General features: G+C 39.7%; 2 protein-coding genes across 4 annotated transcripts in view; both read left to right on the top strand.

The window, feature by feature from the left end:
• Window positions 1–1374, top strand: part of LOC123508107 — a 2833-nt gene extending 1459 nt beyond the window's left edge. For 2 of the 3 annotated variants that reach the window (XM_045261590.1, XM_045261600.1), the window contains exons 2-3: window positions 164–302; window positions 569–1374. In XM_045261590.1, coding sequence (XP_045117525.1) covers window positions 187–302; window positions 569–842 — 390 coding nt within the window. In that variant the 5' untranslated portion in view covers window positions 164–186 and the 3' untranslated portion in view covers window positions 843–1374. Of the gene's footprint in view, window positions 13–163; window positions 303–568 lie in introns of all 3 variants that reach the window. The other variant, XM_045261607.1, reaches the window with a different exon arrangement.
• Window positions 1–18581, top strand: part of LOC123508091 (RING finger protein 224-like) — a 212015-nt gene that overhangs the window by 142968 nt on the left and 50466 nt on the right. The gene's annotated exons all lie outside the window — the stretch shown is intronic.

The following is an 18581-nucleotide window of genomic DNA, read 5'->3' as shown; positions in this document are numbered from 1 at the left end:
GAAAATAAAGAAGTCAGATTAGGGATCGCTGTCTCCTAACCTGACAAACTTAACATTAACATTGCCATTATACATATCTTAAAAGTGTCCAAACACCCACTGTGTACTTGCACATATTATTACTATTATATTTCTAAAATTATACCATATTTATCTTTCATAGATGGAGGTCGTGCAACTCCAGAAATGGATGCAGTCACCCAGGGTGTTTATGACATCCTGGGTTCTGACAGTGTAGCCCTTTTCGGCATTCCAGAGGGTACTGACAGTAACCTTGACTGTCTGCGGTTGATTGTTGAGAGGTAAGTACAGATAATCTATAAATCAAGCAATGAAGATGGTGAATTATGATGGGTTTATGGGTTCATTTAGTTGTCGGCTAAATGAAAATGAAAACTATGCTATAGTAACATTTACTGGTTGATTTATTAACATGATATTAATGGGCTTCACATCAATCACTTATGGAATGCATACACACATTTTTTTCCCTCTCTCTTAAACACTTACACACAAGTAAAACAGTGCAAAATATAAACATGTACAATTGGGTCTTTTCTTACGGCAGTGGCAACCTTGAGGCAGTGCAAGTTACAGCACCGTCTGATATGTCACAAGACGAAATTGCAGCAACAATGAGGGACACCACAATATCTGCTGTGTCGCCCACACATGCTGCAACATCACCCACACATGCTGCAACATCGCCCACACCTCCTGCAACATCGCCCACACCACCTACAGCGTCAGGTACACTTCCTGCTGCATCGTCGGCCACACTTGCTGCTGCTTCTGCTGCTGAGACAGGGCAACAGAAAAAAAAAAAAATTATATTATATTAAAAAAAAAAAATAGCTACTAGAAATGCAGGTATTAGAACTGCAGAAGAAATATTACCGAATGCAATTAGGTAACATGTCAAATAATAAAATTGTTTATGAATAAGTAAATGAAGATTAAGCTTTTCCTCTCTTTGAAAGAATGTGATGTATTTTTTTTTTTTTTATGTAAACATAAGTCTGCAATTTACATGACTAACCAATATTATGGTTAAGTTAAGGGTTCCATATGCATAGGTAGTGAAACATTTGAAACATTTGAAACATTTATTTATCACTAGTTTTTAAAAATATATAATGTACATATTATAATATGCATTGTGCAAACTAGCTAGCCTATTTTAAGCAAAGCTTTTCAGGCATCTTATAATAATCTGTGAGAATTATTTGCTGACATGTGCCGTTTGTGCAATGGAAAAAATAGAATCTTAACAATAATACATAGTAAAAGTTAATGGAAATATTTAAGACACTACTACTACTACTACTACTACTACTACTACTACTAATAATAATAATAATAATAAAATAAAAATAATAATAACAACAATAATAAAGATAATAATGATGTTAATGATGACAATGAAAAAATTAACAATAACAACAATAAAAATAATAATGACAATAATGAAAATAATATCAATAACAATAATAAAAATAATCATGATGACAATAATTCTTATGATAATACATAAATACAAGTTAGAAATAATAACAATAGAAATATTAAAAATTAATTATTATTAATTATAACAGTAATAAATATAATATTGATGACAATAGTTCTTATGATATTATATTAATACAAAATAGAGATGATAGTATTGAACAAACAACTCTGATGATAATAGTAATATAAAGACTAAAAATCATGAAAATAAAGATATATGACAACTCAGGTGTAAACTATTAGCTATATGGAAATTTAATAAAGATCCTTTATATGCATGAATACAAATACTTAGATTTAATATTGCAAACTAAACAATCAATATGAATTTATGATATTTCTTTTTAGTTTTTTTTTTTTTTTTTTTAATATACTAAGGGAAGGATCATTTTGTATGTGAGGTGGTATAGTGTTCCATATAACAGGGTATAAAATTGAATGGCGAAATTTTGTGAGGCGATGAGGTGGATGTAGGAGGTTAGCATGATTGTGTGTCCTATGTTCAAGGGTTGGGAGGAAATCTTGGAGTTGATTTCTGTGGTTAAACATATATTGAGAAACACATAGTTTTGTTATATCTTCAAGTTTTAATATGTTTAGACGTTTAAAAAGAGTGTCTGTGTGAGCAAAATAGCTACTGTTAGAAATTATTTTAACATTTTTTTTAAGTTGCATTTTGAGAGGGATTAGATATGTTGTGTAGGTAGTGCTCCATATGAGATTGCAATATGTTAGCAGTGGGTATATATGAGCATAATAAATACATTTAAGTACATTTTGAGGCATGAAGTCTTTGATTTGGTGAAATAAAGCAATGTGTCTGGAAATATTTAGTGTTAAACTATCAATATGATGCTTAAAAGTCAATGATTTGTCATAAGTAACTCCTAAAAATTTTACTGTGTTTGTTCTGCAAATAGGATTTCCATTAATTGTAAGTTGGGGGAGGTTGAGTTGACGTTTGCATGTGAAAAGCATAAAATGTGTTTTGTCAGTGTTGATAGTGAGTCTGTTACTTAGGCACCACTGATGTAGTTTATCAAGTTCTTGATTAGCAGATAGTATAAGTTGTTCTGGAGATGAGTCTATGAGGTAAACTGTCATATCGTCTGCGAATAGAATGGTTTTTCAGTTAATAAAAATATTTGATATGTCATTTATGTAAATTAGGAATAATACAGGACTCAAAACACTACCTTGAGGTACCCCAAGAGTAACAGTTTTCAAAGAAGACATTTCTCCATAAAAGTGAACTTGCTGCTGTCTTTCAAATAAATCATCCCTGAACCAAGAATGTATTGTGCCACGTACACCATAATGATACAGTTTATCAAGAAGGACATTGTGGTTCACTGTGTCAAATGCTTTAGAGAAGTCAATAAAAATGGATAAAACTGAAAGTGTTTTACCTATTGAAGTTAGGATGTCATTAGAAAAAAAAAAAAACCCATTAAGGGCATGAGATGTGCTACATTTTGACCTAAAACCGTATTGTGAATTATTTATTTTTTTTTTATTTTCCAAATATTGCACAAGGTGAGTCTTCATTGCAGATTCAAATATCTAAGAAAAACTGTCAGTTGAGAAATAGGCCTATAATTTTTAGGATCATCATTAGGTCCAGACTTGTATATGGGAGTAATTACAACATTTTTTAGCATGGTTGGAAAAGTTCCACTTGAAACTGAAAGATTAAAAAGAAATGTTAGTGGTATGGAGAACAATTCAGTATTCTTTTTAATAACAGAGACTGCAATATCATTAATGCCAGAGTTTTTATTATTAAGTTTTTTAATCACATTTCTCAAGTCTTGAGTAGTTAAAATAGGAACAACCATAGACTGTGGAAAATCACCTACAAGATAACTATTCAGATTAGTATTAGATTTAGGTGATTGGTTGTTAAGGTGGGGTGCAATATTCGAAAAGTAATTACTGAAAGCTTCAGCTATGTCAAATGGCTTGTTTAGTGTAGTTGGCCCTACTTTCAACGACTTAATACTGGTGCTCGTATGAGAATTACCTTTTAAAGAATTTATAGTTTGTCATATTTTCTTAGTGTTATTTTTAAAATCTGAAAAAAAGAGTAATAGTTACGTTTAGCTAATCTTATAGCTTGTGTGAGATTATTCCTGTATATTTTGTATGTGTTATGTGATATGATTCCAAGTTTTGCTTGTTTGAAGAGTATACATTTATTTTTAATAGAGTTCATTAGTCCTCTGGTAAGCCAAGGGTTTTGCAGTCTTTTATATGTGATAAATTTAGTCTTTATAGGGTAACATTTGTTATATAATTTGATAATAGTATCAATAAAGTAGCTGAAACTTTCATTAGTGTTTATCATGTGGTGTAGATCTCCCCAGTTAATTTGGTGAAATTCATGTGTAAATTTATCATATTATAATTGCTAAAGTCCCTGAAAGTTATCTTGAGCTTACTATTAGGTTCAGATTGTTTAATCACTTTAATGAAAACGGGTAAGTGATCAGAAACACTACAATGTAAAATGCCAGATAAAGATGGTGGTAAGAAATTCGTCCAAACATGGTCTAAAAGGGAGGGTTTACCTAGTTGTGCATTATCTGGGAATCTGGTCGGCCGAGATATGTGAGGAAAATAATTCATTGTTTGCATTGCATTAATGAAGATATTAGTAGGAAGATGAGATGTATGTTCAAGTAAATTAATGTTGAAATCACCACGAATAATGGTTTAGTTGCATCTGAAAACATCAGTAGTTAATATGTTAATTAAGGTGTCAGTGAAATCATTTACAGCTATATGTTTGCTATGAGGTCTGTAAAGCGTGGCTATTACATATTCAATTGTAGTTATTTTAACTTTTAGTGTATAGAGTTCTATATCGTCATTGATCCAACAATATTCATGTAGTACATCTATATGAATGTCATTCCTCACAAAAATACTGATACCTCCGTGTTCCTTGTTAGTTCTAACCAGATGGAATGCAGAGTATCCTTCCATAAAGAAAAGATGTTTGGTAGATTCATTTAGCCATGTTTCTGTGAGTGCAAGGACATCTGGGTGTTTCGGGAGACAATTTAACATTAATTTTAGGTAATCAAAGTTTTTAGAAAGAGACCTAATATTTAAATGAATTATGTTAATATACTGATTATGGTAACGATTAGTACCTAACACATATTCATCAATATTAAAATATCTAGATTGAGCATTAATGTCATGGTTTCCAGAAATTTTTTCATTAAAATTAATAAAGTCAGAATTATTATTACCATCATCATCAGCTGAATCATAGAGTGAATTATATAGGTTATCCATAACGAATAAAAAAAAAAAAAAAAAAATATATATATATATATATATATATATATATATATATATATATATATATATATATATATATATATATATACTGACAACTTTGACTTTAGCGTTCGTAGTGTGAATGCCATGGCGATCCACCACATGGCCAAGAAATTCAATGCGAGAACGCAAGAATTGACATTTTGTGATGTCAAGCTTAAGACCAGCTTCTATGAATTTCTGTAACACTAGGGCAAGTTTGTGAAAGTGACTGTCTAAATCTTTAGAGACTAAAATTAAATCACCTAGATAGACAAACAACCCATCGCCAATAAGACCTTGGAAGAGTGAATTTACTAGTCTTTGGCAGGTTAGTGGAGAGTTACGAAGACCCATGGGGCAACGAAGCCACTCAAAATGACCTTTTGGCGTAGAAAATGCAGTAATGGGTCCGCTACTTGGAGACAATGGAATTTGCCAAAATCCACTTTTCAAATCAAGTGTTGTGAATACTGTATTGTCCTTACCGATGGACTGTAAAATGTCGCTAAGTACTGGCAAGGGATAATGGTCAGGAACTGTGACTTGGTTAACTTTCCTAAAGTCAATGACTTTCTTTGGCACAAGGAAGAGAGGTGAGTTCCATGGAGAGTACGACTCTTGAATAATACCTTCGTCAAGCATGCCTTGCACTAAATTTTGAGCTACTTGTCGCTGAGAATGAGGCAAGCGATAAGACGGAACATGGATAGGGAGCGTGTTAGGCTAAAGGTCAATATGATGCTGTACACGGTCAGTAACACCTAAACTAGGTTCACCTGGTAAGGCAGCAGCTTGTCTGTGAGCTACAAGAATGTCATAGAGACGCTGTGCTTCTGCAGGAAAATCTGCAAGTTTGACATGCGCCTCCAACTGAGTGATCAGATCAGCTGAAGAGCAGGAACTAGCAGACTGTGAATCTACAGCTCCTATCAATGGTGGAGAATCCTGAAAAGAAACTTCATCTATCACACTAAAGGAACCAAGGTGCACGCCATCTTTAAGCGTAATGGACGAACCTGTGAGATTAGTGACTAAGGCATCAGTTAGGTGACCACATCGCATGGTAGAGAGAGTATACCTTCTAAAGCTAAACCAAAGACTATATAAATAAACAAGACTGGAAAGCGTCAATTTACCGTGCAGCCTAGGCAAACTGGTAACTCTTCTTGTTTGCGGTTCACTCACGCGATGGCGCTGCTGTTGCAGCTTAAGATCAAGATCAGCACCGTTGATCCGTCTGCATGTTTACATGTGTCAACACTCAAACAAGAGGGCCCACAGCAGTGACAGGTTACACGCCGCATGTTCTCAAGAAATCCGCAAAATGAACACTAGAGTGGGGCATCCATGTGTTAATTTTGTCGCAGGACAAAGGGCACCCACCACACTTGGTCTTCCATCGCTTTCCTAAAGATCATGACAGGTAAGTACTGGTGTTTAACATGTGGATCGTAGTATACTTGATTTGGTTGAGACCTGTACAAATCAGTATAAACCTGCGTTATATTTGTTTGCTTATGCTTGCCTGCTTCTGCTATATTTGTAACATAGCTTCCATTCTAAAATCTAGGCCTGTTGTTTTGGTAATTGTTTATGTTTATAATTTCCAATGAACTTATTAAACTTGCTTAGATATGTGTTTTTCCTTTCATGAGAATTCCAGATTTCTGGATAACACTTAAGAAAAAAATCATTGCTCTCAAAATTGGCAAATAAAAAAAAAATATGACTTACAAAAACATTGTGTTTGTACTTACCATTAATATGCAGAAGTAATCCATGTGTAGAGCACCAAACAGGTACAGTACGTACGCATATTACTTTCTTACTGTGCAGTACCCAACGCCAACAAAAAACACCAAACACAACAGTTACAAAACACAGGAATATTACATATTTTCAGCATACTGTTTTATCTCTTTTCAGTACATAAAGTATGCATATCAAACACTGTTCTGTATTTCCATATAAATGAAAGAAAATGAATTAACTGCAAAAAACATATTCTGTGAAACTTTAATTATTTTTTCATGATTTTAATTGTTATTTTTTTGGCCTTAAAAATCTGGATTTCTGGCTCTTTGAGAGTATTAAGAGCCGAATTAATGGAGTTTGTATGTATATATATATATATATATATATATATATATATATATATATATATATATATATATATATATATATATATATATATATATATATATATATATATATAATCTGTAATTTGGCTTATTGGAACCAATTTGAAAATATTTAACTAAGTGGGTGACATGTAATTTACCAAAGTACATTATAAATAGAGAAAGTACACACACACACACACACACACACACACACACACACACACACACACACACACACACACACACACACACACAATACACACACACACACAGAACAGTGGACATCTGGAATAGCTTAAGTGAAATAAGTGAAAGGGTGGTTACTGCATCCACCATACACATCTTTACAGACAAGCTAGATGCATAGCTATATATATGGAGACAGGATAATGTGCCATGTTGTACAGCACAACTATAGGTAAATAAACACACACACACACACACACACACACACACACACACACACACACACACACACTATCAATAATGTACTCTAGTACAGTACATATTTACTTCATCCACCTGTGACCCCGTTCAAGCTCCCTTGTATCCAACTTGAGTTGTAAGTATATCATAGAGATATAAGTATATTGTACATGTGCGATAACTATTTTGTAATTAGTGAGGCAACACACACGTGTGTGTGTGTGTGTGTGTGTGTGTGTGTGTTCACTGTTTGATCTGCTGCAGTCTCTGACGAGACAGCCAGACGTTGCCCATTACGGTGCGATCTGAGAGCTCATTATGTGTAATTTTTTTCACTTCGGTTGCCTGCTGGTCACCCAGCCAGTCTTCCCCATTACGGAGCGAGCTCAGAGCTCATAGACCGATCTTCGGGTAGGACTGAGACCACAACACACTCCACACACCGGGAAAGCGAGGCCACAACCCCTCGAGTTACATCCCGTACCTATTTACTGCTAGGTGAACACATCAAGAGCCTTGCCCATTTGCCTCGCCGTGTGTGTGTGTGTGTGTGTGTGTGTGTGTGTGTGTGTGTGTGTGTGTGTGTGTCGCCTCCCTAATTATAAATAGTTATCGCACATGTACAATATACATATATCTCTATGATATACTTATAACTCAAGTTGGATACAAGGGAGCTAGAACGGGGTCACAGGTAGATGAAGTAAATATGTACTGTACTAGAGTACATTATTGATAGTGTGTGTGTGTGTGTGTGTGTGTGTGTGTGTGTGTGTGTGTGTGGAGGAAGGAACTCAAAGCGATTATTCAAATCGTGGCGTTGTTTGTTTACCGAGGCGTTAGTTTGCGGTTCACTCAATGGATGGCGCTGTTATCCACTATTCTAGCGGTATTTGGCATCTTTACTGGCGACACGAATTTCTTATGGTGAATGGCAATCTTTCCAGTCTTGTTTTATCTATAGTCTTTGGCTAAACGCTGGATCCTGGCACTATCAGGATGTGAGATCACGCATGCGCTTACTGGGGCACGAAGAACACGCACTGGAACTTTAGTTGCCGAAGTAGGACCTATAAACTGGTCACCAACAATGACAGCCACACAACAATCCAAGGAGACAGAACGTTTCGACTCCGGGAACGAAGGTCACCTAAGTTTGAATGCGGGGACGAAGGATTCTGAGTACGCTGCGGTAACAGTGCTTCATCAAAAGCAGGTAGACATGACTGCTCAAAATGTACGCGTGGTGAGGCAACTGTAAGAACAGAAACAGGCGAGTCTGAAGCATAATACATGAATCCATTATGGCTGACAGCATGATAACGAGGAAATATTGAAATATCATGTTTAACTAACTCATCATAGCCAAAGAGAGCATCACAGTTCAACACAAAATTTGTTACTACAAAAAGATTTACATCAAAGGTATAATCATGATTATGAAAGGACACAGGCAAAGTCACTGAACCAATAATATTGAGAGGAGAGCCTTGAGCTGCATAAAAAAAAATCTGGTTCTCTTTTGATAGAGGAACATCATACAATTCATTAAGGTGCTGGTAAGCACGTTCTGTCAGTAAGCTACAGTCAGCTCCTGTATCAGTGCAAACTATGAAGGGAGAGCCATATGTGTACATTTGCAAATGAAGACGTCGCGCCGTCGAAGGTGCTGGTAAGCACGTTCTGTCAGTAAGCTACAGTCAGCTCCTGTATCAGTGCAAACTATGAAGGGAGAGCCATATGTGTACATTTGCAAATGAAGACGTCGCGCCGTCGCAGCAATAACTGTAGGAATCAACGGGACTGGCATGTCTGAAAGAATGTCTACGTTGTGAGAGGAGAATGATGGCGCTGGTAAAAAATTGACTGTGGTGAAGACACAGTAACATGTTGCTGACGCTGAAGGCGCTGAATTTTAAAGCATTCTTCAGAAGAATGATTACCTGGACCATGAATAAGGCAAGTCCTAGGTGGTCGTTCAAGAATTTGACGCGACGCAGGACGTCCCTGCCGAGAAGATGATCTCGGGCGACTGGGCACAGAGCGCGTGACATGTCGGGAGTCTTGAAGAGGCTCATAGCGAGAAAGACGCTGAGCTGAGGGAGAACGCGCTGCATTTCTTTCATGACGCTGTCGCAGAAAACAACGTTTAATGGTATGTCCCTGTTTGTGACAGAAAGTGCAAGCATATCAGAAACTGGTGCACTGGGTTGTGAAGTCTGGTTAGCAGAATTTAAAGGTGAAGTAGCAGTAGTGAAAGCTACAACGTGCACTTGAGCTGGATGTTCTTTTAATTTAGAAGCAATTTTGGATGAGAAATCAAGTAGATTATATGCTCACTAGGGCTCAAAAAGTTAATGTAATAGAGGAATTCAATTATATCATGAAATCGCTGCTCAGACATTGTTGTACCATTTGTAATGCAATTTCAAGCTTTGAGTGAATCAACAGCAGCGGAAGGTAATTCAGCAGAGCGAGGAAGAGCTCTTAAGCAATTGAGGACACCAAAATTGTTAGTCATTGTGTCTGCTCCGTCAAAGACCCATTGGAATGAATCTGGCTGTTGGGGCATACCAAATGCTTGTAAGAGGAGGAGGAGGAAGAGGATTTTATATAAGGCGCCGCAACAGCTAAGGTCATTTGGCGCCGCCGACAAAAAGGTTTAAAAGAAAATTTATAAAAATTAAAAACAGTTAAAAACAATAGAATTAAAAATAGCTAAAAAACAATGAAACTATATAAAACTTTAAAATACATAATTAAAATTCTAAAATTCACAAATAAGGGAGAAGGTCAGCCTCTCCCAAAAAACCGAATACATCATGGCCAAGGGCGAGACACGCTGGTCCAAGGACCTTTGAGATATAATAGACATCGCTATCCCTACCGCGACAGCAGTAGAGGTAGTGGTGTCGTAACTCGATCAAACTTGGACACTCTACCAATAGGTGCCGCACGGTAAGCGGCACCAAGCAGTCATCACAGTAAGGTTGAGAGTCCCTGGTCAGGAGGTACATTTGTGTAAGGTACGTGTGACCTATACGAAGTCGCGTCAATAAAGTCTGTGCACGGCGATCCCGGACATGGGTGTATGTCCACTGAGGGAGTGTGGAAGTAGTAATGTCTCCCATTTTCGAGGTTGCGACCCCCGTTAGCCATCTCCTTTGCCAAATTGCTGCAATCGCCACACGAATTGCATGAAATACATCTCGAAACGGAACAGGGGAAGGAGATGGAGCGCGACTTGCTGCCTCTTTAGCGAGGCAGTCTGCGTATTCATTCCCTGGAACACCAACGTGACCAGGGACCCAACAGAACCCAACAAGGTATCCTCGTTGTGTCAGAAGATATAGCCAATCCAGGGCTGATAAAACCAAAGGGTTAAAGGATATAGTGCAAGAGAGAGAAGTAAGAGCACTGCGACAGTCAATAAAAATTGTAAAAGACGAAACCGGTAGAGTAAAAATAATCTGTAAAGCTAGGACTATGGCAGACAGCTCCGCAGTAAAGACGGATGCCACTGAAGGAAGACTGCCACACCGATAAAAAGAGGGGAAAACCATAAAAAAAAAGTGTTCTAAAAACCGTGTGTGGGACAGAGCTGGCAGAAAATCCTTCTTGCCATCCATGGCAGGAGGGCATATTGAAACAACCGGAAGCTGCCAAGAACCAACTCGTGGGAGCCGGAAAGAGTAGACAGGAGTGGGGGCGGGGATTTAAAATTAGGCGCCGCAACGGCGGAGGTCATATGGCGCCGTTACAAAAAGGTAAAAAGAAAATATGAAAGAAAAGGAAACAAAGGGATTAAAAACTATAATAGTAAAAAAATCGTAACTAACTAAAAGCAATTAAAAATTATGCAATTAAAAGTATCTACAATAGATAAACAAATTAGTAATTATAATAAAATTAAATGAAATTCACATATTTGGGGGAAGGCCCGCTTCTCCCAAAAAACTAAAAACATCATGGCCTTGGACCAGGCACTCTGGCCCAAGGACCTTTGAGATATAATAGACACTGCTATCTCTACCGCGACAGCGGTAGAGGTAGCAGTGTCTTAAATCAGTCAAACTAGGGCACTCCACAAGTAGGTGCCGCACCGTAAGCGGCACCAGACAATCATCACAGTAAGGTTGAAGGTCCCTGGTCAGGAGGTACCTTTGTGTAAGGTACGTGTGACCTATACAAAGTCGCGCCAATAAAGTCTGTTGTTACGTTCACCGGTTAAACTGTTAAGATTGGCATCGGGGAGCCGGTGAACAATAACAATTAAAAAAACACTGCAGGTTCAACTGGTGAGGAAATGCAAAGGGGGCACTTTAAAAGCTATTTTAATAACCCATAATGAAATTGACACATATATAACATGAAACATGAAACACAGATATATAACATGAAACACAGGAAAATGACATACACATATACATATAACACAGTAATAAATACAACAATAAAGAACCCAACTTAATACCTAACAATAATCCTAATCCTATATAGAGGCAATGTGGAAAACACGGACGAGGGGAAGTGATACTTATGCGGTGTCGCAGTGGTGAAATGCTGGGTGATGGTTGATCCCACGGTAGACCCAAGAGGCGTTGTGTTCACTGGTTGAGGCTTGGATCTCAACTGCCAATCCAGAAAGCCAAGAGCTGGCTCAACACTTTCGGTTGAGTCGAAAGGGGCCGCGTGAATCCAACTTCGGGACAGTAGCGGGCTTCATGAAACGGTGACGTGGAGGGTTCATGAGACGGTGGCGTGGAAGGTTCACGAGGGTGACGTGAAGGGAGGTGGCGAACGAGGTAACAAGCGGAGGAGGTGATGGTAGTAAGTATGTTACGGGCGGGCCGTAACATTTCCTCCCCTAAGACCTCCGTAATGGGCTCATGAAGGAGGTGAGACGGAGATCTTGATAAGGCGTCGGCGATGATGTTGTCCACCCCTTGATATGGTGGACTTCAAGTTGAAGGTTGAGTTAACAAGGCCCACCTAAGAATGCGTTGGTTTCGGTTCTTCATGGCGTGAAGGAAGGCCAGAGGATTGTGATCGGTGAAGACCTTCGTAGTTTGAGGACCAGGATGAAGATAGCACTCAAAACGTTGGAGCGCCAGGACGAGTGCCAGAGCCTCCTTCTCGATGGTGGAGTAGTTGAGTTGATGTTTTTCAGCTTGGCGTGATAGGCGATGGGATGGAGGATGCCGCTTGTGGTCCGTTTGTAGTAGGACAGCACCCACTCCAACTCCACTCGCGTCCACTTGTAGATGGAAGGGGCGGGAGTGATCCGGCGTCCAGACCACTGGTTCCGAGGAGAGAACGCCTTGAGGTGTTGGAAGGCTTGGTCACAGGTCGGGGTCCAGTGGAAGGGGACGGAAGTGCTGATAAGGTCCGTCAGGGGGGCGGCCAGGGTGGAGAAGTTCCTACAGAATCGTCTGTAGAAACCAGCCATCCCCAAGAACCTCATGAGAGCTTTCCTGGTGGTAGGGACAGGGAAGCCAAGGATGGCCTCCACGTTAGCTCTCTTGGGGCGAACCTTGCCGTTCCCCACCACATGTCCCAGGTAGACCACCGTAGACTTCCTGAAGGTGGACTTGGCCAGGTTGATTGTAAGCCCGGCTTCCTGCAACCGACCCATCAGCCTCCGAAGACGGGTCAGATGTGTCACCCAGTCGTCCGCAGTCACCACCAGGTCGTCCAGATATGCAGATGTTCCCTCCAAGTCCTGAGTGATGTAATTTATAGCCCTCTGGAAGGTGGCGGGAGCATTAGACAAGCCAAAGGGCATCACTGTGTATTGGTATAGTCCGAAGGGGGTGATGAAGGCGGATATTATTTGGGCCTCGTCCGAGAGGGGAATCTGGTAGTAACCTTTAAGTAAGTCTATAGTGGTTACAAATTTGGCTACTCCTATACTATCTATAAGGTCCTCTATCAAGGGCAATGGGTAGGAGTCTGGCACCGTCACTTTATTTAATTTCCTGTAGTCGGTGCAAAATCGACTACTACCATCTGGCTTAGATGTTAACAGGCAGGAGAAGCCCAGGAGATATACTAGGTTCTGCAAGGTGATGACAGAGCAGATAGTCTACCTCTTTTTTCATCAAGTCTCTTTTAATGGGTGAAATGCGATAGGCTGGTTGTCTTATAGGCTTGATGTCATTAGATATTAATGTTATGTCATGTTGGATAGTATTACAAACTCCTGGAAGGTCACCTGTGATTTCAGAAAAGTCTAGCAATAACTTTTTAAGATCAGACTGTTGTGAAGGTGTTAAGGAAAGAAACACCTCATCAAGGTTGGACATGATTTGGCTGTTTGAGGGGCGTCCTTTAGGTGACGAGAAGAGGAATTCGATGTCGGACTCTTCCTCGGGGGGCACAGGACCAGACTCCTTCCCTACCAGACATACAGGTACAGTGCGAGACAAGTCGTCCTCTGGTTCTCTGGAGTGGTAAGGTTTCATTAGATTAATATGAACTAGTTGGGAATCCTTACGACGGTCAGGAGTGTGGACCACATAATTTAATGGACTTAGTTTTTGAGCCACAACATAAGGTCCCATGAACTTACTGTGAAGAGCATTGCCTGGAGTGGGAGAAAAGTAAAACCTTGTCTCCTGGTTTGAAACTTCTCATGACAGATTTGGGAAGAGAATTCTGTTGCATTTTAGTTTGAGATTTGAGGAAGTTTGATTTAGCAAAAGATCTGACTTCACTGATTTTATTCTTAAGGTTACTGATGTAGTCAGACACACTGGGGCTTGAAGGAGTATTTTGAGTAAACCATTGATCCTTTAATATTTTGAGAGGCCCCCTGATCTGTCTACCATAGAGTAATTCAAAAGGGAGTAACCTAAAGAATCTTGAGGAGATTCTCTTAAAGCGAAGAGAAGGAAAGAAATACTTTCATCCCAGTCTCCTTGATGCTCCAAGCAATACTTCTTCATCATGGATTTTAATGTTTGGTGAAACCGCTCCAGACAGCCTTGGGATTGGGGTGGTAAGCCGAGGAGGTAACATGGTCGATGTTTAGCTCATTCACTATCTGTTGGAAAAAATGGCTAGTGAAATTGCTACCCTTGTCAGACTGAATTTGTTTTGGAATTCCTACCGAGGTGAAAAATGTATTAGATGTTTTACAATGGTCTTTGATGTGATGTTCTTAAGAGGGAATGCTTCAGGGTACCTGGTAGTGGGATCCATGAGGGTTAACAAATACTGATTCCCTCGTTTGGTTTTGGGTAAGGGCCCTACGCAGTCTAGAATGATCTTTTCGAAGGGCTCCGTCTGAACTGGAATAGGCGTCAGAGGAGCTGGCACAAGGCGTTCGTTAGGCTTACCCACAATTTGACATATGTGACATGTTTTTACATAGTGTGACACATCCTTTTTCATTCCTGGCCAAAAAAATGTTGAAGAGCCTTCTTGTAGGTTTTTGGATGCCTAGATGACCTGACAATCCATCATGAGCTAGTTCTATAATGGCTGGTCTTACAGACAAGGGATGACAACTTGATGTGTTTCTGACCAGGTGTCTAGTTGTTTCAGTTCAGGAGGTCTGTAGGCACGCATCAGGACTCCTTCCTGATAATAAAAACAAGGCAATTTAGACATATCCTTTGTCTCACTGGCAACATGTCTGATCTTAGCCAAAGTGAGATCCTGTTCCTGAGCATTAATCAAATTCTCCTTTGAAATGATGTTATTATACAAGTTGTCAGTAGAGGCAATCATTGGTGGAGGAGGTGATGAAAGGGCAGGGGACTTGGACTGAGACCTGGTGACTGCACACACTGGGAAGAAGTGAGGGATGTTTCGTCCAGGGTCTTAGTGGGACTTTCTGTTAAGGGAGAATCAAGAACAATTAAGTTTGGAACAGCCAAGTTACCCGCAAGATCATTACCCAGTACAAGATGTACCCCGGTACTGGCAGTTCACCAGGTTTAATGGCTACCTCAACCTCTCCTGAAATGAACGGGCACTGTAAGCTAATATTAGCCAAGGGATAGGAGAGCTGTGATTCGAGACCTGTAAGGATCACCTTCTCCCCAGTGAAAGCCTGTTTGATGTTAGGGATGACATCTTCCCTTAAGATGGATTGGGCAGCACCTGTATCACGCAGAACCTTGATATTTATTGCCTTGTCTTTACCATCAGTCAGGACACTTTACCTTGATACATGTACGAGTCATAAAGTTCTAGAGGAGAGTTGACAGGGTTAGCTAGGGCCACTGGTTTCTTGTTCTCAAATGTGTTAGGTCTAGGGGCCACAAAAGAAAATTGACGTTGAGAACCCTTGCAATTTGGGTGTCTACATTTCTGGATCGTGTGACCTGGCTTCTTACAGTATGTACACCAGGGGAATTATATGCATTTGGCGAGAATCCGGTTGGCTTACCACCCGCGCCCCAAAACCTTCCCCAAAGGAGGACCTAACATTAGACAGTGAACCACGACCTCTACTACCCAGGGATCCCATCAACAAAGCAAACGCATCAGCCACTTTAGCGGCAGACATAAGATCACTCTCTCCCGTTCTTCCACATGCCTCAGAATATTAAAGGTAACTTGTTCTTCCATTCTTCCAGGACCATTAGATTGAGCAACTCCGAAAAGGTGGTAATGTTAAGGGCGGCTAACCATTTCTTAAATTGTCTTAGTTTCTCACTAGCGAATTCAACATAGGTGTGAGACTCTGGTTTCACATACTTTCGAAACTGTTGTCTGTATCCATCAGAAGTGATAGAGTAGGCGTCTAGAATGTTACCTTTGATCTCTTCATATTCTACCTCATCACTAAGGCCGTTGTATACCCTATAAGCTTTTCCTACTAGCTTAGGGACAAGGAGAGACACCCACTGATCCTTGGGCCATTTATTCCTATTAGCAATGCTCTCAAAAGCGCGAAATGACCCGTCAACATCAGATTCATCAAAAGGGGGAACTAGCGGAGCAGCTGTAGCAGGATTAAAGCTTGCTAACTGTTTCTTTATATCTATTTCTTCCCTCTAAACTTAGCGTCATTTCGTAGGGCTAACTCCTGAATTTCTAACTCTTTCTCCTGCCTTCTAAGTTGTAACTGAAATTCTCTCTCTTCTTTTCTGCCTGTAGTTGCATTTGTTTTCCTGTAGTTGCATTTCTTTCTTTTAGTTTTTTTTGTAGTTGCTTCTTTTTCTGCCTGTAGTTGCATTTGTTTCTTTTTCTGCCTGTAGTTGCATTTGTTTTTCATGCATCCGGTATTCTAGTTTAAGCTTCTCAATTTCCCATTGACTTATCCTACTCTTATCCTGTTCTTCCTGGGGACTGTGTATTATAGTCCTCGTAGAGGCTGACATGGGAGTTAACTCTTCTATGGCATTTCCTAGCAACTGACCTTCTTGCACTAGATGTTCAACAACTACATTCTTAATGACCTCTTTAGTCATCTGAGACGTGATGGGAACATCAAAATGTTTAGCGATGGTCTTCCATTGGTCCTTCTTTATATTAGCATCTTTAAGTTGTTCCAGAGAAGGGTCGGCACAAAAATCTTCAACGTTAAACTGAGCGGAAGCCATATTAAATAGATGTTAAACCACAACAAAAAAAATGATAAGCGAATTACTTAAGTGAGGAACTTGGCAGAGTGATAATAAAGGCAACCTTGAAATTACCTAGATTATACTTAAGTAAACACTTATGAGTACAATCACTAATGAGGGGTAAACTAGAGAGTTACGGCATTAAGAGGGATCCGGATTACTCTAGTTACGAGACTTGAGAGTGAGGAGCGAATTGTACTGAGACTTGTTATTGATAAGGAGGCGGATTAGTCTGAGAGACTAGTTAAAATGGCCGATTCTAACTAGCGAGAAAAATGATCCGCGAAGTGAGGGATTGAGGGTTCGCATGAACATATGATGATCCCAACACTTGGATAACACTTATTACACACCTGCCTATGTGCAAAAATAGAGATAAGTGCTATCGGTGAACACGCCTTTCTACCTGGTTTCCTGCTCTACCACTGCTATGCGATACCAATGAAAGTCACGAAGCACGTTTAACCCAAAAGGAGCCACTTGATCGCACAAAGGTAAATTTAAACCACACGCAGAGTAAGTCACAGAAAAAAACACATCAGAGTCACAACACCACAGAAACACAAGCAATCACAGAAAAAAGTCACTGGAAAAATGGAACACTGAACATGGGTTATAATGGTCCTGTCACGGTCGCCAATTGTTACGTTCACCGGTTAAACTGGTAAGATTGGCATCGGAGAGCCGGTGAACAATAACAATAAAAAAAAAAACACTGCAGGTTCAACTGGTGAGGAAATGCAAAGGGGTCACTTTAAAAGCTATTTTAATAACCCATAATGAAATTGACACATATATAACAAGAAACATGAAACACAGATATATAACATGAAACACAGGAAAATGACATACACATATACATATAACACAGTAATAAATACAACAATAAAGAACCCAACTTAATACCTAACAATAATCCTAATCCTATATAGAGGCAATGTGGAAAACACGGACGAGGGGAAGTGATACTTATGCGGTGTCGCAGTGGTGAAATGCTGGGTGATGGTTGATCCCACGGTAGACCCAAGAGGCGTTGTGTTCACTGGTTGAGGCTTGGATCTCAACTGCCAATCCAGAAAGCCAAGAGCTGGCTCAACACTTTCGGTTGAGTCGAAAGGGGCCGCGTGAATCCAACTTCGGGACAGTAGCGGGCTTCATGAAACGGTGACGTGGAGGGTTCATGAGACGGTGGCGTGGAAGGTTCACGAGACGGTGACGTGGAAGGGAGGCGGAGAGAGGTGGCGAACGAGGTAACAAGCGGCAGAGGAGAGGAGTTGATGAGACGAAAAGCTTTTCATTCCACCTTATCTAATAAAACTGTGTCAGTTGTAACTCCACAAACATGCGTAGAGTACTCCATACAAGGACGGATGAGGCCCTTGTACAGAGTTAGCAGTTGGGATGGCGAGAAAAATTGGCGGAGACGCCTCAGAATGCCTAATTTCATACAAGCTGTTTTAGCAAGAGATGAGATGTGAAGTTTCCAGTTAGATTATGACTAAAGAACAGACCGAGGATATTCAGTGTGGAAGAGGGAGACAGCTGAGTGTCATTAAAGAAGAGGGGATAGTTGTCTGGAAGGTTGTGTCGCATTGATTGATGGAAGAAC

Source organism: Portunus trituberculatus, chromosome 3 (assembly GCF_017591435.1).
Source record: "Portunus trituberculatus isolate SZX2019 chromosome 3, ASM1759143v1, whole genome shotgun sequence".
Lineage (NCBI taxonomy): Eukaryota > Metazoa > Arthropoda > Malacostraca > Decapoda > Portunidae > Portunus > Portunus trituberculatus.
The sequence above is the reverse complement of the archived record's forward strand: the minus strand, read 5'-3'. Positions and strand labels throughout refer to the sequence as shown.